Source organism: Larus michahellis, chromosome Z (genome assembly GCF_964199755.1).
Source record: "Larus michahellis chromosome Z, bLarMic1.1, whole genome shotgun sequence".
Taxonomy (NCBI): domain Eukaryota; kingdom Metazoa; phylum Chordata; class Aves; order Charadriiformes; family Laridae; genus Larus; species Larus michahellis.
In genome coordinates this window covers 19651641-19671005 of record NC_133930.1, presented here as the reverse complement: position 1 = coordinate 19671005, position 19365 = coordinate 19651641, and the positions used below count along the sequence as shown (strand labels likewise).

Here is a 19365-nt window from a genome sequence, read left to right as displayed (position 1 = left end):
AGAAAGACAGTGAAAAAATGGACACAGAGGAAAGAAATGAAGTAAGACTAATGTATGGGAAAAGCAGATTAACCCTGTGTGATCAGTTGTCTTGAAGATCAGCTACATACTTTTCACTAGATTGATAAAGATATTTTTTGTTTTCTGAAGGTTTTTAGAGTCAGTTCTTTCCTAAGCAATGGTTTGGTAGTTTGCAAGAATAGACAAAGTCTGGACTTCTTTTACTTATTTCCTGTGTGTTTAAAGACCAAATCAAAGTCACCACTTTGGGTGTCAGTAGCAGTCAGTGGGCAAAATTCTCCTCTCAGTTTCACTGATGGTGACTTACTTGGCTGGGAATTCTCTCTGCCCCTGCTTTGCTTCACTGTTTGCGTGTGCTGCTGTGTCTGTGTTTGTATGCTTTTTTGTGTGTTCAGAACAAATATTTTAGCAATAAGGAATGTGAAAAGTTCTGATGCGTAACATTGGTAATGGACAGAAACCATAAAAGACGATGTTCAGCATCAAAACTTTCAGGAAAGATCCCTGTAGTTTAGGTTTTCTCCTTCTGTCACCCTTCATTATTCCTCAGTGGCGAAGCTGTGTTCCTCAGTTCCTCAGTTTCTTCTCAACAAGATCAGGTGAAGGCAGTTGTGTAAAAAAGTTATAGCCTGTATTTTCCATGTTGTGTTTATAAGTGATGTTTAATTGCTCATGATGAACTGAGCAATCATTTTTTAATTAAAATCAATGCAAGATTTCTGCACCCTTCGAATGTTCTCTGCTTTCTCTTAGCTAATGCCTACTTTGAATAAAAAACCCCCAAAGCAACACAAAATAAAACCAAGCCCTTTTGAGGTGTTCATGGCATTGAAAATGCTCATGTGTGTTAATAAGTGCCAGTGTGTTAATACAGAGATGGGCAGAAGCATTTTTCACAATAGGTATGTTTGCTGTTTAACAAGTGGTTGTTGAAGTACTTAAAAATTTCACTGCATATCTGACACAGGAGTAGTGACATCATAAAATTAAAATTTTTTTTTGTTACGAATAGCACTTTATCCTACTGATACTCCAGCTGAGACACGTTCTGTCATTTCTCTGGAGGATGGCTTTTCGTCTGATACTTTAACATAATGTTGCTGATTTTCATGCATTCTGCAAACATATTGCACATACAAAACATTATGTACACAGACTATCTGTACTGCAACAGACAGAGCTTTCCACTTAAATTGACAGCTGCAAGCAGTAGATTTTCATTGCCATTGCTTTATTAAATGCAAAGTACATAAAAGGATGAAATCTAGAGGTTTCAAATACAAGACAGGAAATACACACTTACTATGCCCCACAATCAAAGGCAGTTGCTGAAATTTAATTTTCTGAAGCTTAGCAGTCCCCTACACCTGCGAAATCAGGAGCTTTGCTGTGGAGAAACTACCAGGTTTTTCAGGTGTCTGGAGTTGTACCTAGCATTGCACTAGCTTTCAGGGTTACTTGCAGATACAGAAGAGTGCAGTATATACTCAGCGTGCAGTGAGGGCAGAAACAGCTGGATTCGATTCTTGGTCAGAAATACTCATCCATGTAGAGCTCAGTCCCATAGTGCAATGCAAGAATGTTGGAAACCTGAGCCACAAATACCTGTCGAATGACTCCATGGCTGACAGTATAAGCTACAAATGCTGTTGTAGCAGAGCACTGTGTTCTGGCCCTGTTAAGATCACATCTTGCTCTTAAAACACGTATATGTATTTTTGTCTACAAGGATATCAAGCTGCTAAAATCCAGTGTGGCAATACCTCTTTTACTAGTATAATGAAGCTATTTTTAAAAGCATATTTCAAAACTAGATATTGTTACCCAAGTATAAAGTAAGAAATCATTTGGTCATAGCTGATCTATTAGGCTCCCCCTATGGTTTTCCTTATCCAGTGAAGGTGTTGCTTTGTGAGTCGAGTGTAGATACCAGGGCCATCAACAGTACCACACTTGTTTTTCTTCCCAAAAGCAGTGATGCCTCTCATCATATTTTTGCATATTAAAGGTCCGCCAGAATCCCCCTGGGAAACGGGAAAGAAAATTGTCATTCAAATTTACAAAAGCTAAAAAATGTTTAATTTAAATAGAATTTGCACCAGTTGCATGGAGAAAATAAAAATATAGGTGGTGCTATTGCGGATTTCTTTTTTTTCCTCCTTAGAAGGTAAGATTTTCGTTAGCAAAAAAAGAAAAAAGACTTCAATCTGATCTTTCAAGTGCGAGTAATGTGAAATTAATCTAGCTCTGTGCTAAGGAATAGTTAATCTTTTTTAATATGAAAAAAAAGCTGGAAACTTTCCTCTGGAAAAGCAGAAAATCTCTAGAAATTGGTACCTTTTTTGTAACTTTGTTAATTCAATATTTAAATATTTTAAAATGTGGTAGTTGTTACGCAGTTGTGCATTTGACTTGGGGCCTGGTCAAAATGCTTTTTATCAGCAGAACATCTTTCAAAGCCCTTCTGATATCAGAGAAGTTGTTCCCTTGAGGTTGGGTGCTTGAGAATGGGCTCGTAATCTACTTTGTGGAGATTTTTCTATTAAAATGGTTTTATTGAAGAAGAGACTAGCTATCTGCCATGCCTGGATAAAACCACAGTATCCTAAGTCTGTAAAGGAAAATTTACCAATCAGAAGTTTTAATTTTAAGGCTTAGAAGAACAAGCCTTGGTAAATTCATTCATTTTTAATAAAATTCTTCATTGAACTGAAGAGAGGCAGAAATTATAAATGTGTAAAAGGTAGTACTTTGTATTTTATTTTTAATATAATCTATCTGGATATAGACAGTAAATATACTTACATTACATGAGTCCTTTCCTCCATTCTTAGCCCCTGCACATATCATGTTTTCTGTTATAACAGGTTTGTTTTTATAATGTTTGTTGTCATTGCAGATTTGCCTACTGATGACAGTGACATTGACCTCCCTCAGGGTATCAGAAAGCGTTTTCGGTCGATTGTGAGTTTGTCCCCATCCTGCTACTGAGCAAATTGTTCCTGGTTTGAGATCATCATCTGAGGTAGGCAGGGCAATGACATTCACAGCTTTATTAATTTTTGCTCTTCTCTGAAGCTGTAGAAGATAGGGAAAGTAGTTATTATGGGACAGAGTCTAACAGAAGCCCTGCACGTTAACCATTGGATCATTTTCATTATAGTAATGGAGGATTACTGCAATCTCTTTTTGAGATTCCTCATTTCTTTGTGAGAGGATTTATGTAACCAATGTAAGAATGAGGAAAATGAGTATTCTTTGTCTCATGAAAACCCATTTAGCTTCTGCTGAAATATTAGCTCTAAAAATACCTTATTTTACTTCTCTGGCTGTCACGCCATTGGGAGGACAAAATGGCAGTAATCACTGAAGCTGGCAAAATTGAGCATCAGAGAAGTCAGAATTTTTTAATTAGAACTGTTTTTCAGACAGAACATTAGGACTTTTAACCACATTATTTCACACTATGTGTGAAATACGCTTCTTTCTGTGGACAATCTTTCACTGAAAAGCCAGAAATTGAAATATCTTGGTCAAGGTCCAGAATTTTTCTACTTCTGGCATTGGCGTGCATTACAGGAATTGTTGATTGCCTTAGTTCCCGGTGTATCCCCAGTTGTCCAGTCTGCTAGATTAGCAGACATGACTATATCACCCCAGAAAAAAAGGTCACCAGAAACTCCCTTGGCACATCTTCCTCACAAGAAGGAAGAAACTGGTACATCATAGAAGATGCGCATTCCATAAGTGATGCATAAGTCTATACCTGCAGCAGCATAATGTCGTTTTCCCTAGAATAGGGACAGTAGTACTGGTAGGAAATTCGTTTTGCAATCTGAAAAAACTGTTTTTCTCTTTCTCTTGCTTTCTGTGAATGAGCTCCAAGAATAACTTTGGCTCCTTCCCTGAGAAGAGAGACAACATGGTTAGTAGGATTCACTCTGTAATTGTTTGCTGTTAATTGGGGTGCTATAATGCCCAGCTGCTACAGAATCTGTTTTCTTGTGCCTGAAAAGCAACAGTAATTTAGAAAAATATAAGACTACCCTGATTTTACAAGTAGTTTAAAAAAATTCACTCAGGGAATCAAGATTGATGCTATCCTATTTTCAGCTTCCCAGGAACACAGACAGGGTTCAGATACTTCATTCTGAACCTACCCCTATTGTTTCCCTTTGGGAACTGAATGAGGGGTGGATAGAGCAGCTTTGCTGTTGGTAGTGGTCTCACCATCCGTGCCCCCTGCAATTTGTGCTGAAAATTTAGGAGAATAGCTCACAGCACTGTTAGTTCAGAGATCAACATGACTGGATTGAATTGTATCGTTGCTTTGCCTTAACACCATTTCAACACCATTTTCTGAGTCCATGTGAGATGTAGCTCATTCCCTTTCTCTAACTTGTTTTGCAACTTAGATACGGAAGTGATGACAATTGTGCCTGCCGGGGCTCTCTGGTATAGAAACCAGGGATCTGTCACTCTTTGGTCAAGCAAGACTTTTATATCAGACCACAGGTATAGCTGTTTGTGGGAGAACAGTGTTCGTTACAGCTGAATGGGAGAATATTCTTTGAGCAGATATGTAGGTTGGCCCTCATTTGCAACTTACTGCAGCGAACACAACCCTGAGGAAGAGATTGCTCCTTTCCTTCAGCTATTACGATCTGTTGGACTGTTGACTGAGCAACATTAGGTTAATTATTTATTGTATTTTCTCTTCAATGTGATCTGATTTGGAACAGTCTTTACCTTATGTTAATATGACAGCTTTTGGGCCCTGTGCTCTCTGTGTAGTAGGTCCCGTATATCTCCTTGTTTGGACGGGGACGGGAGAGATGGATACATTTCTCTGCTGTCTGCGGAGTCCAGTGATTCACTGGTCCTGGGCAGGCCATTGACAGAGCTTGTTGGAGGTCTGGCTCAGCAGCAGCTCCAGTCCTCCTCGCAAAGGCAAGGGGTAGGATGTGTCATTTAAACCTCATGTCTTGCCTCACTGAGGGACTCTGTGGGGCCAAACATCCATTTGTATTTTGAGTCAGACAGGAAGAAGAAAGGTTGGCTGGCATACCCATCTCTCAGTGTCTCCTCTCATCTGTCTGGAGGATTTTTGCTCCTGTATAACTGCCTGCTGTCTCTTTCTGTGGTGAACTGCATATCTTTTACAGAATAAAATGACAAGGATTTATTCCTGTTTTCTGAGCAGCTATTTAAACTGGCCAGTCTTCTGGCCTAGTTGCCTGAGAAAGAGCCCTTCCCCCAAATTCACTACTTCATTGTTGCTATTCTGTGCTTGCATGCAGCTAGAAGCTTGTAAAATATCTCTTCAGAAACAGTGAAAATCAGTATTCCTTGTTATTATTTTTTACTCAGTGAAGCATATTTATCAATATAAATTATAAAACACAGTCATCAGAACGTGGTCATGGTCATGTTAAGTGCACAAAATCACCAGTGAAATTAACTTTCCTTCTTGAACAGAGGCACTAAATACTCACTAAAGACAATCTCTGAATCAGAACTTACACGTTACAGTGGGCAGCTGTTAACACCCAGTTTGCCTTGATCAAAGCTCCTCCGCAAATAAGGTTTTCTTGTTTTCCTTGGATTAGGGCCATAAATGGTCTCGAGTGTGGTGCTACTTCTGCTCCTCCAATGATATCCACACAGAAACCTAAAAATAAAAATAAGCCACAATACACACAGCTGGGCTAACAAATACTGTAAGAGACTCAAACTCTCTTAGAAAAAACAGTTTATTTAATTACAAATATACAGACACAAGTGTTTACATATGTACCAATACTGGTCTTCAGGGCAGACACTTGAAATTGCTCGGCAGTACTACTTCTGTGTTTCGATGGGACAAAAATTAGGTCAGTGGGGTGAACTTTGACAAGAAAAACACCAAATTATTGTTGCTTTTGAACAGATTTTTTCCTGAAGTTTGCTGCTATGGTTGATTTCTTAGCTTTTATTGTGAGTAACAAACTCATATTTGCTACATGATAAATGTTGTACAATATGTGACTTATGCGGACACCTGGAAACTGGGCTACATAGTGTAAGTCACATTACATGAACCTGTTTTTCAGAAAAACAGAAAATCAAAAGATTAATGTATATGTATGCCTCAGATAAATATTATGTTAACTCCTCTGAACACCTCCAAATAGCCTGTCCTCTGTGCAACTTTAATTAATCCAACTCATTCAGAAATTATTTTGTTTGTACAAAGGACCAAATGCATGCAGACAGTGGAAAGGAGCTAATAATAAGAACTCAAATAATAATTGTGTCTACTTCCTTTACATTGATACATGTTGGCTTAACTGGAACTCTGTACATCAGCATTTACCTTCAAAAGGATCAAACTGGGCACTTACCTCTACAAATTACCAGGAGAATGACAACAGCAGAGGTGGACAAAGTGAGGAAGGCTCCCATGATTTCTGTCTGGTGTTCCCCTTTAGTCACTGTTCAATATATATATCTCAATGGAAAGGATGTGGGTTTTGTTTTTCCTCTTAAGGACATTCGACATTTGTAACTGTGACAAAGGCAAAAAATCTCCCCAACAATGTAGCTTACCGCAGAGGTGTTAGTGAGAAATTGCATGATCTGTTGTGGTGTGAAGACGGGATCTGCCCCCCTTCATGTTCTCTCTGTAGCATTTGCAGAGAGCTAATATACGAGTACTGGGGGTGAAAACCTTGCAAGGCACTATGTGTCCAGTTACACAGTGGGACTGGGCTCACATAAATTTAGGCTTGATTCAGTTGCCCACATGAAGAGATACAGTTTCATTCTAGACACCCCAGGTGGCCTCCAGGTCAGAGATGAACACCAACCCATTCCCCATTAGGGAGTTATCTGTGCTCTTCAGGAGCCCCTTAAAGCCAAGGAATCTGATACCTGCTCCTTTCAGCTTTTGATCCTACCTCATTAGCTTTGCACTGGATGATCATCTATATAGCATTGAGTGTGATTTAGTGGCCCAGAGCTAAGGGTGTAATGCCATTTAAAGTGTCTTAAGGTGTCTTAGATCTGCCTCCTGATACAGAGGTCTTCTGTAGATGCTGTGTCAGATTTCCCAGCCCTGTGCCTATATCTGGGAAACCCAGTGTATCTCAAATGTCACTAAATTAGGCAACTGAATTGAGTCCTGAAAACTGAATAAATCTTAATAGAGCCTTGTAAAGGCACAGCTCCCTACTTCCAAATATATACCCAAATAATAGAAATAACCTCCATCAATATTAAATAATTTGGAATATCAAATATTCTATCAAATATTAACTAACTAAGCACATTCAGTGAAGTGTCACTACAACACAGCCTGGAAGGTTTCTTGAACACTTGAGCCCCACTACAGTGAGCCTGCAGGAAAATTCTGCGTTCTGTCTGTGTTGCATCTTTGAGGCCAGTTGGCCCAGCCTGATGTGAGTTTTACCTGTAGAAGTCCTGGGACAGACAGCTGGCTCAAATTTGGCATTGCCCTCCTTTCTGGGACAGAGGGTAATTGTTGGTGATTTCTCTGAGCAAGGCAGATGTGGAGCTATTTTAGAGATAGCAGAGCTCTTTGTCACTGCAGTGGTTAGTCAGAGTGACGTGGTGACAACTTTATGCACTGCAAAACCGCACCAGGCTTTTAATTTTCTCTCACTTTTCTCCTCACAACTTGCACATCCCTAACTATCAGCAGTTTGTATCACTGGCATTATTTTTTTTACCAGTGTTCTCCTGAACACAGTATCACCAGGTATCATAGGTACTGTTCTTCATTTATCGCTTATAAATAGTTGCCAACATCTGATTTCATACTGTATTGAAGCTGTATCAATACCATATTGAAGCTGTTTCCTCTCTGGACTGTGCGCAGACATGATCAGGATGAGCACTTCTGAGCAAAAATCCTGTGCACTGAGACCTTCTTAAATGCATAGTACTACAATGATTCATACTTTGATATTCCTATATGCGGTACTGTGTGTAGTGAGAAGAGGTTTGGTACGTGTTATCCTCTGTTTACCTGATGTAATTTCAAGAAAAGCCTATTTGGGAGACACAGAATAAAACATTAGCGAATAATCCTAGAGTTTTCCAGGCAACGGAGATAAATCTATGCCTACATATGCCTATCTAAAAACAAATCTTCTATAGCCTGTTTATGTTTTTTCAATATATAAATGCACTTCTATTTGCTTCTAAACTGACTTACTTCTAAAGGTATTTTTCTGTAACTCCACAGGTATTAGCATGCCCGTGCCTTTTAAAAAATCCCCTCTAATCCTGAGAGATACCATTTACATTGATAATTAGAGTTAGGAACATGCAGTCTAAAATACTGTTTGATAACAACTGATCACTTTCTGTGCAAGCTCTTTCTGAGCATCGTCTCTGACTATCACATAGTCCTAAGATTGATTGCACAGGTTTTAAAGATCAGATTGATATGCACATAATCAGCCTTTAATTTTGTACCCAAATGCTTCTGTCAGAGTGTCCTCTTCAGCTTTTAACTTCTGTAAGGAGACTGAAAAATTGACATCAAATTTTAGGGTGAACAAAAAGTTGACCGGGCTCCTTTGGCTATGGCAATAAGTTAATTATGGTCAAGTTTAGATTTTATTTGCCTTTGGCATGTAAAGGGAAACCTCAAAGCAAAACTTCGCTCTCTATTTGAGTGCACTGTCAAATTCTTTTATTAGATCCTCTGCTGCATAAGCAATTGGTCTTCAAGAGGACTTACATATGTAAGCAAGATGCTCCTTCTTTTCCTCTGCAGTGCCCACAAGGCATAGCCAGTTTCTCAGCAGAAACCACTGCCTGAGTAAAAGAACATCGAGTCTACCCAGCTTCTATTTCTAGCCTTTGCTTTTCAGGAAATTTCCCATGGGCATTAAGCCCATGGGTCGGTGGATCACTTTCAGCTCTGTTCTGTACTGTATCACGTTCTGTGGTCCCTTATCTCATACTCAGTCGTTTTGATCATTTTGCTTTCTCAGTGACTGTGCTCCTTTTTGCTTCATGCTGCTTTCTGTGGTGCTAAAAGTGAACATCAGGTGTGATTTTAGGAGACCAATCCAGGAGACCAATTTAAACCGCAGCTCTAAACCTTGCAGAGCTGTTAGGTGCCCAAGTTCAGGCAGGGTCCTAGCTCAGCCCCAGGGCTGGGGAAGAGACAGCAGGAGAGCGGAGCAGGGCAGGCAGCTGCCGGGAGCACAGTGAGGCAGAGGTGGAGTGCCTTGCCTGTCTCCTCCCTGGGCCACCCCATCCCCAACCCCACTCTGGTGTGTTTGCCTGGACACATCCCTCAGTGGTTAGGGGATGCACTCCTGGGGCCTCACTGGGGAAGGGACAGGATGTATCCTGGGAATGCCTACTTTACTTTCTTATTGGATACCAGTGTCTCATGATGTTTACCTGTTGTCTTTTCTGCCTCAGCTATTTGCTCAGCTTCCCTGTTTTCACCTATTTACTGTGTGATATCTACGAAAAATGTAGTAGCACAGAAATACAAGTAGATACAGTTAACTCAGAGAGTCCTCAAAGCTTTTTAGCAAATCAATGTTACTTCTCTGAAGTTGAATGTACTTGGCAGAAAGAAAACGGCATTAGATGTTATGCTCTGGAAACACAAGCCTTCTCTTTTCTGGTCAGAACGTGGGCCCGTTGCCCATTTTGTCCCTTATTCTGCTTTCTAAGCTAGCCACTTAGCGGGAGGGCAAAGCCATAAAGGACTCAAACATAATCATGCCTTTAGGAGCCTTTTTTGCAGAGATAACCTCCAGAGGGTGAATAATCCCAGGATTAACTGGAGGATGGGGAGTGGTTTTGGGGTAACTTGATCTGTCTCTTTTATGAGCTAATGAATTCTAAGTGTCATATGTTTTCTTTTAAAAGAGCCTTGAAAGAGTCTTCTGAAATACGAAATGTGTTACATTATGTTGCATCACATACGTTTTCAAACTGGGTTATAACTTGTAAGATTCTGTGCCATAGAAATAAGCATTGCAATGCTATAATCTCATTCAACAATCTGGAGAGCTGCTCTTTGCTAACGATGAATAAAAATGAGATCTAGCTGTATTGGGCAAGTTACATTTCTGATTCTAAAAGCACTTAAGATCATATCAGGTTTTTTAAGTTCTTCACACAAGGGCATGCCTTTTTTTTGTAGTGGTTTACCAGCAAGGCGTGCAAAACATAGATGCAGACACAGAGGTTTGCAAAACAGAAATGTCTCTCTCACCACTGCGTCTTTTTGTCTTTTTCTTGTGAACACTGATTAGATATTTTGTTTGCATTTGACACTTGCATGCTCTAGGATTTTCTGCATCTGAATCCTGCACCCTCAAAAATGATTGCTGAGAAAATACCACTCTATGTGTGTAGCTCGTCTTTTGTGTCAGATGTTCCTAAACTCACCAGACAACAGATGCTTGCCAATTCTCAGTGGCTCTCATAAACTTCATTTATGAATCTTTTTTAGCCTTTCAATGGAAAATGTTACCTGGGCAGTATAATTCTGCGGAGAATTTGCTGGCTACTGCTGCATCTTGGTCCACAATTTGGAAATTACTTTTTTACTCTACATGCCCTGAGTTTTCCCTCTCACTGGTGTTCTGTGAAGCCTTTTCAGGCCCTTTTATTCATTATTCCATTTGTTCACCTGCTTAAAGATGTCCAGTTTCATTCTTCTAATGTATTTCCTTTTTTTTTTCTTTAAAGTTGAAACAGCGTTGAATTCTCTGGCACAAATAGGTTTTATTATACATTCATCCCATGTAATGCTCAGGAATTTTCTTATGCATTTGTTTTCTAATATAATACCTGTTGTGAGAAGCTGCTGAAGTTCCTGTAAGACTTGGACCAATTAATATTGACACATGTTGAGGATTCAAGAAACAATCAGGTTTTAAAGAACCTGAAGAAAGATCCTAAAAGAACCAAGCTGCAGTTAAAATAATGCAATATTAATGATGATGTAAAGGGAAACTTCAAGAGAGGGAGCTATTCATAAAACATTTCAACCACCATTTCCTGTAGGGGACATTTAAATAGAAAAGACTATATCGAAATTTACAATGCTCTTGTCAGTAAAGAGCAGCAGCTATGACAAGCCACCTGCCAGCTCTCTTGCTCTCTCTAATTACTGTTATCCTACTCCCGAGATGTAGGTACTCCTCTCAGGACAAAAATATCCAAATCCCTCTTCCCCTGGGTAACACATAACATAATTGCACTTCTGTTGTATTTCAGATGGCTGCATGGACATTATTGGAGGATGTGTTGTGCATCCTCATTCCTGGCCTTATATGGCTGCTATCCAGAGAAAGAATTTAACTGTGTGTGGAGGAGCTCTTGTGGAAAAGCAATGGGTTTTGACAGCAGCGCATTGCGAGTAAGTATCTTACACTGGGGCAATTTTAACTCTTCATTGAGGTGGGGCATAGTTTGCAAGCCAGTGAGTAAAGAAAGGTGGGTGTTGATTTTTTAAGAATTGTTAAAAGCTGTAGTTCTTTCATTAAACTAATCTAAGAACTTGTCATTCTGTTTTAAGTTGTTTTGTAAACTACTGATCTGCATTGTGTACAGTTAGCTTCATTAGCCAGACATTGCCAATGTTACAGGATACAGACTGTGCTGATAAAAGACCAAATTAATTATTTATGCATCTGTAACAGCATTGTCTTAGAGAAGGGGATATATTCCAAAGTGCTTTAAACAAATCTTACCTGTGTGCCTGGGACTAAGCACTAAAACAACCTGGGAGAGGAAGTTGAATTAGATGGAAACACTATTCATCCCGTTTTAAGTGACCTGGGCTTACAAAAACTGAATGTCAGTTAAGACTGTGACAAGGAGCCTTTTCCTTTTGACAAGTCAAATGTGAGCACAAGCACCCCTTCCCCAGGGGGATACCCCAAGGCTGGCATAGCTGTTGAACAGCTGGCTCAGGGTGAGGAGGACATCTACTGTTCATGTTAGGAAGTAAAATGCCCTGGTTTTGCTAAAATGTTCTCTAAATAGTATTTTAGTTCTATATTTTTTTTTTCTGTATTTTGAGTAACTAAAACCAAACCAATTACAATAAACCTCTGCAAACACGACCTCCTCAAACTCAGTGGGGCCAGCTCAGCCAGTCTTCTTCTGTCAGTTAGCCTGAAATAAAGGGTACAGCACCTTCTTTCTAAGTGAATTTGGCTTTCACACTTCTTCATCTGAATCAGGTTTGGTTGCGTTTTTTGTAAGGGTAGAAATATTCACACCTAGCACGTGCTGTTTTGGACTTTTACAAAACAAAAGCCAAGCCTTGCTCCTTGGAATTAAGGGATTTTTTGATGGGAGCTGGAGTCTCACTCTTCAGTCAATGGGTCAGACATATCCAGTCAGTTATAGTTATAAAAATTTAGAGTTGGGATATTCAGTGGAAAGGGCACTGATTGTCTCTGGTCCTCCGGAGAGTGTGCTGTGGTCACTGGTTTGGTTTTCTAACAAACACATCGGTTTGGTCTGCCTTTGACTCTTTGTCACTTGGGCAAACTGAAACAACATCTTTCTGGTCTCCTTGTCCTGAGCTGTATGATGATGCCCATACAAAACCCACCCATCCCTATGCTATGTCTAGCATTCTTAGCAGGTGCAATTGCAGTGCATGTAAGCCTTCCTAACTAATGAATATTTTGTGATAATCACTTCTGAAATAATTTTTGTCTTAAAGAAAATAGCATGAATCGAGAAACATGAATTTCTGTGTGGCCCGCAAACAACCTGTCAGAGACTAGGATGAGGTGGCAGTGGGTTTTTTTGTTCCCTCCCTGTCCCCCACCCCAATCTTCTCTGTATGCACAGTGGCCAATTCCCTGAGCTTTCTACAAGTCCAGCAGTTGCACCTCTATTGGGGATGTTACATGAAAGAGTTCCTGGGATGGAGTTTTGTGAGTCTTGTATCATTCTCACTGTGTAAGTGTGCTTTGTGCTTTGTAGATAAAAAGAGAATTTTCTAGGATCCAGCACCGACTTTGCAGCTATTTTCACAAGCAAGCATTCATGTACAAATAAAAGAATTGTATCTTTCAGTGAGACATGCAGCTGGACTGAAGAAAATATTATTTTTTGTGTTTGGATTGATAAAGTCTTCATTATGGCCTGAATAAGTTGTCCTGTGTGTAGTGAGATTATGTTCTGAAGATGAAGCACAGGAAAACAGCAGTGTGCTTCCTGGCAATGTCCTCTTAGTGGGCTGCATTAAGTTTAGCAGGGCAAAATGAAGAAATGCAAACTATAATAAATAAATTTCTGATGATACTTTGAGAGCTTGGGGGAGAGGGAGATTTATGAGTTGCTTAACTCTTACTGTTTATTAGCAGGAACTGGATATATAACTCTCTTTGGATTTTAGTAGTCTCCTTTTTTAATATTCGCTATAAGGGTGTCTTGAGTTAGGCAACACACATGCTTCTTCCTTAATGGGCTGAGTCCTCTGAATCCTGTATTTAGTCAAGTTAAGGACAAAACTCTTATTAGTATTAAAGATGTCCACTTTAGCAGAGCACTTACCTGTATGCATAATGCTTAGAATGAGTATTAAGTATCAATGTGTGTACTGACATCCCATTAATGTCAAGAAGACAACCTACATGCTATTAGTCAGGCACATTTCAGTCATTTGCAGGATTAGGTCTTAAGTCTGAAGGAGACCATTAAAAGATTAATGAAAAGCATCAGTACCAGCAGTCCTTGTGCAAGGAACTCTCCTTAAAAAGCAGCGGGCTTTTTCATGAAAATAATTCCAAACTCTGGAAATCCCTGAAGGACAGCTATCACCATTATTTCATCAAAATATATTTACAGTAAAGAAATATTACTTTGTACAGGAAAATACAAGCTCATGTCAAAACACCAAAATGAACAATATCTTTCCCTATGTTTTAATAATGTTATTGTAAAACTAAATTGTGAGTGTTATGTTACATGTCTTTTGACTATCTTTAGAGATGTTGCTTAGTTCCAGTAGTGACCTTCTCTGCCTGTACTTCCTTTAAATTACAGATTAAACAAATCAGAAGTTAGAGTTGTTCTTGGAGCCCATCAAGCATCCAAAGCTGAAAAAGAACAACAGATATTTAAGGTTATGCACTACTTTCCGCATCCTCAGTTTGACAGATCTTCCAAGGAAAATGATATAATGCTCCTCAAGGTATTGTGTTAATTACTGTTGTATTATTATAAAAGGAGTTTTGCTGATGATCATTTTGGCTATTCTTTGATATTGAAGAGTGCACTGTTTAGATAGCTTAACAATGTCAAAAGACACCCTGCTTTTGGTTGTACTAATCTAGATAAGGTTACAGGATCACTGGCACTGTGAGCAAGGATGACATGTCAAGCCCATTCTGTGCTTTAAAACTCCCTTTAACCCACTCACTGCAGCAACCTCTCCAAAACCCACAAAAGCATTCTTTAGTAATTTTTCAAAGGCAGTGCTGAAGTGATGTGTGCAATGGAGTCTGGGTCATGTGATAGTGATACCTTGTGCTGGACTAAGCAAAAATGGGGATGAAACTTAACTGCTAATTATTTGGGGTAACCACATAAAGTAAAAGTATGGATAATACTGGAGATAGATAGATGATTTCAGCTCCAGGAGCTCAGAGCGGTCACATAGTGAAGAAGGCTCAGGATACCACAGAATGAAGCATGGAAAGATGTCCTCACCAACTTTATCATCCTGGTTGACAAAGTGGGGCAGGGCTGTAAGAATTTCCTGCATACCAGTTCCTGCTCAGCCTGGCTCATGCCTCCCATGTCCCTGCACTGAGAACTCTGTTAATCCAGCACTGAGACTGACATGGAGGCAGCCATCGGTGTTTTGAGTAGGGAGAGGGCAGTCTGTAGGGGGGGAACCTGTAGATGGTCAAATCGTTCCGGAGGACTTCCTTCCTGGTACCAGCAGTTTCAGTGCTGATCCAAAGTCCCTGAGAAAGATAAGACTTGTACTTCACCTTGGCTATACCTTCAGAAACCTTATGACTTCAGTATGATGCTTAAGAAATCTTGGATGGATGGATTTTTATTCAGTCTGTGCTTTAATGTTACACCTGTGATAATGAAGAAAGCATACTAGGGCTTACCTTCTGTCTCTACGTTTCTGCTGTAATGGGGTACTAAGTGACCTGGGATGAACTTTTCATCTTTGGAAATTCGCACCAGCACTGGCGATAATAAACTGTAAGGATTTTTTGGATAAACTTGTGATTTGTTGGAGTGCCTTTTTTAAAAGGTAAAAAGGCAGAATTGTTTAACTGACAACCATTCAGCAACATTTATAACCACCTGTGAAACACATCATGGTGCGGTGATCATGTGTAAAACAGAAAACGTCTGTGTAGTAGCTGTGAGCCCTTACCAAGCACACTGAAGATATAAGTTAGTGTTTTGCTATGTTTTCATTTGTAGGCTTAAATTGGCCTCTTCTGAAGGAAGAGTCTTTCAGGTAAAGGCCAACAAAACACTGAGAGTGTGGATCATTTAAGCCCTTTTGGACTCTCAGAGCAAAAACTTTGCAGTCTGAAGAGTATAAGACCTCATTTTTCCCCAATTATGTCACTGCTGTCATGTCTAATTGGTTATTGCTTTTGTTTTCATCTTTGTTCCTGGGTACATTTGCTGTGCTTTGAGACCTTTCTTTGTGTCAGTTGAACACCAGAGTTGATTTCAACACAGAATTTCAGTGGCAGGTTAGGTTCTTGAATAGGACAGAGATCCTACAGCCTAACTCCTGTGCAGGTTTTTAATTTACTGCTGTAATCAATGGGAAGTTGGGCTTGAACTCACTACTGCTGCCATAGATAGGGAATTGCTATACAAGCACCAGAGAAATTCCTTTGGATTTGCAGAAGGGCAATTAAGCTCAGGATCAGTTCCTAAATATTGAAAAGGGATTTATAAGGAATGTACTGGTAGAATGAGACTAAATGTGAATTGAAACTAGGTTATACTTTCCTTCCTTTCTGCATGAGAAAACATTTTTTTTTCTTCTTTTTTTCCAGCTGAGTGGTATTGCAAAGCAGAATAAATATGTGGAACCTTTGTCTCTGCCTGACTATTATGAAGATATCAAACCTGGCACAACGTGCAAAGTGGCCGGCTGGGGACTCACATCTTCAGGAAAGCCATCAGAATATCTTCGTGAAACAACTCTTAAAATTGTTGGTAGAAAAAGCTGTGAAAGCAAATATAGAAAGTACACAAAAATAACCAGCAACATGTTGTGTGCTGTAGGGAAAAAATTTTCAAAGGCAGATGCTTGCGAGGTAAGAAGCAAAGTTACAAAGAGGAGGGGATGTGCTTTTAACAATAGTGCCCTTTTTGCAGGGAACAACGCAGTGCTAGACTGATGAGGCTGATCAGATTCACAGTGATTTTAACCACGGGTGTGAAAAAGAAGTGTTAAAACTTTGAGTAGTTTAGGTCAGTGTACACAACAAGATCAAAAGTATGAGAATTTGGGTCTGGGATTATATCAGTTAACTTCAGGTGCACTTCTTTAGCTAAGGTGCTCTCCTTAGGCACAACCTGTAGTTGTCAGAGAAAAAAAAGAATTTTAAGGGTCTAAATCATTTGATCCTTTTCAGATGTTGTCATCTGAATAGTGCAGAATTAACTGTAAACTCAAAAGTACTGTTTGGATCTTGCTTTTGATGTCTTTCTTCTGTGACGAGTCCAGAAGGGCAAATTGCTAAAGAAGTGAGAAACAATATATATCAACAATGAAAAAATACCTTTTGAAATAGAATTATGACAGCACTATGCTGATCTACAGCATTTACATCAAAGGCTCCCGCAGGCTTGAAAAGCAACCCCTCCTTTTACCTCACCCAACTCCCATGAAGTGACATAAACCAACTGGTTAATTTCCTAAATTGGAACGGGTTGGAAGCAACATTTTCAAACATGCTTATGCACTGCAGGTGGCACTGCATGCTCCTCTGGAGAGCAGTGAACACACATTGATAGTGTCTTCTATTTTGTGTTCCAGGGAGATTCAGGTGGGCCGTTAATCTGTGCTGATCAATACAGTGGGATCGTTTCTTTTGGAAAAAGATGTGGAAGCAGAAACATGCCTGGAGTTTATACACGCCTGACTGAAGAATATATTGACTGGATAAAAAAAATAATTTCCCTTCACAGAGATCAATGAGACAGGCAAAACAGTTTTAATAAATACTGTGCTGTGCATTAGAAGTAGATGCTGCTGCTTTAGTGCGCCACCTTTAAAGAGCACATCCCAGCTGTACAGCTTTACTAACATTGCCACAGCTTTATAAGAACAGTTCAAAATATTCCCCTTTGTACAGATAACATGTTTATTCATCTTTAGTAGGAAACTGCCTCTTAGATAACACAATTTGTTTTGGATTTCGCCCTACTTCTTAGTGTGATGGGAAAGTACGGCTCACCTTGTTCATTGTGCCTGGGATAAGGCAACATTTTTGAACGTGTACTTACAGAAAAATTCAATTTCAGTGATAGTGAATGAGATGTCTGATGAATGAGAAAAAACAGAACAAAAGCGTTAAGTGTTCAAATATTTTGCTGTGACATTATTCAAAACCAAATACTTCAATTCTCTGTTACTAAATATTTGTTAAATTAATTTTCAAAGAGTTAAAGTATGAAATAGATAAATATTTTTCCAATTGATCTTCAATTATGAGAGAGGAGAAAAAATAATCTCTTTTTTCTAGATTACTTTTCCTTTTTTTTTTGTGATCAAATCAACAAAATCATCTATTCTCACAGCTTGGTTCATGATCTCACCCTTTCGGCGAATGGTCTGTTGAAAAAAGTATAAATACTGATTGCAATGGGAGTAATTACACTTCTCTAGCACAGTGCCTGTGTAACATCTGTCAAAACAAACAGGAATTTTGCTATGGATTTCAACAGAACTCTACTAACAGAAAGACCTGATGTGTTTCTGAAGAAGCCTGTGGTTAGCTTGGTGTATTCCCATTATCGTCCTAATATTCTCAAAGTCTTTTTTTGCCAGCAGTTTAGAAGTGGCCATCTGCTGGGCTTGTCTGCTTCTTTGGTTATTGGAGTAATATGTACCAACTACTGTAAGCTTTGTTGCAGAGGCATGAATAAATAACTCTAACAGATCAACACACTGTCCTTGATTATTGCCCGGCAGCCGTGTCACTGCGCTGAGCGGAGCGAGCCCTGTCTGGTGAAGGCTGTGCAGGTGCTGGGGCAAACGCACACCACAGAGCTGGGCTGGCAGTGCTGCCATAAAGCCTGCCCATGTGGGCTAGGGGGGCCTTGATCCAGTTCTCAGTGGAGGTGATGGGAAGATCTTTAGAGGTGCCAGTCAGAATTGGGTCAGGCCTGGAACACAGTCAGAAACTGGGAAAAAAGGGGAAGTGATATAAAAGTGGAAAGAATAATATACCGCTCTTAACACTTTTCAGCTGGGGGTCTCAGAGGAAGTTGCAAACACAAATTAGTCCCTTTTACCTTTGTAAGGTAAATGACAGCAAGGACATCCTTCTGTCCATCCCACAGGAGAGTTTTCACATCCCACAGCTCAATTATAACTAATTGGTGTTTAACATCTCGGAGGCAAAGATTTCGTTTGCTCTGTCCATGTGAATGGTGGCTCTATCTCAGTCACTGATGGGGAATAATGGGTGATAGAGTCTGGAAACCATAAGCCAGCAGGTTAGTTACAGTTCAGATATTGGACTTGGTGTGTGTGATCTCCTGTGATGACTTTACTTCAATTACAGCATCTTTTTCACTTCCATGGGCGATGTGGCAGGTGGAAGGGCACTACTTCCATGCCCCCAGGGCACCACTAGGCCTGCCTGCACCTGCCCACCCCCTGGGGCTCCCCCCCACACCAACCCCCAGCCCACAACCCACATCAGTCCCCACGGTCATCAGCCCCTGCCCCAGCAACACCACGGCAGGGCCGGTCTCCAGCCGCCCTCAGCCTGGCCCTGCCCGCCATGGGTCCTGCTGAGCCGGGCCTACCCACAGGATGACGTCCCGGCCTGGCCTTGGCCTGTTCTTGCGGAGGCGCAGGAGCAGAGAGCCAAGCAGTAACCTTCGCTCATTTTCTGTCCACCCTCAGGCCAGCTGAGTCTTTATTCCATTCACATGCAACAGGAGGGAAGTCTTCCCTAGCACCGAAATCCCCATGTCTTGAGAACTCTGGGTGAGGGGCAGTCTGGACCAGGGAGCACAGTAGGAATTCTGCAGTGGGGCTGCAAAATGCCCCACGGTTCAGCATTTTATTAGCCCCTGTGAAAGCACACAGTGCTCCGCAGCCAG

The 19365-nt window shown here is 40.2% G+C and overlaps 2 protein-coding genes across 2 annotated transcripts; one reads left to right on the top strand and one right to left on the bottom strand.

Moving 5' to 3' along the window:
* Positions 1 to 1293: 1293 nt before the first annotated feature.
* Positions 1294 to 6465, bottom strand: LOC141736150 (granzyme A-like). The gene is made up of 5 exons (XM_074569912.1): positions 6405 to 6465; positions 5545 to 5692; positions 3788 to 3926; positions 2827 to 3099; positions 1294 to 2045 (listed from the first exon to the last, which is right to left on the bottom strand). Exons 1-5 carry the CDS (start codon positions 6463 to 6465, stop codon positions 1887 to 1889), a joined length of 780 nt encoding a protein of 259 aa, XP_074426013.1. The 3' UTR covers positions 1294 to 1886.
* A 4903-nt stretch (positions 6466 to 11368) lies between these two features.
* On the top strand, positions 11369 to 18099 carry LOC141736293 (granzyme A-like). Its single transcript, XM_074570251.1, has 4 exons — positions 11369 to 11425; positions 14077 to 14224; positions 16077 to 16340; positions 17066 to 18099. Exons 2-4 carry the CDS (start codon positions 14159 to 14161, stop codon positions 17225 to 17227), a joined length of 492 nt encoding a protein of 163 aa, XP_074426352.1. The 5' UTR covers positions 11369 to 11425; positions 14077 to 14158; the 3' UTR covers positions 17228 to 18099.
* Positions 18100 to 19365: the final 1266 nt, after the last annotated feature.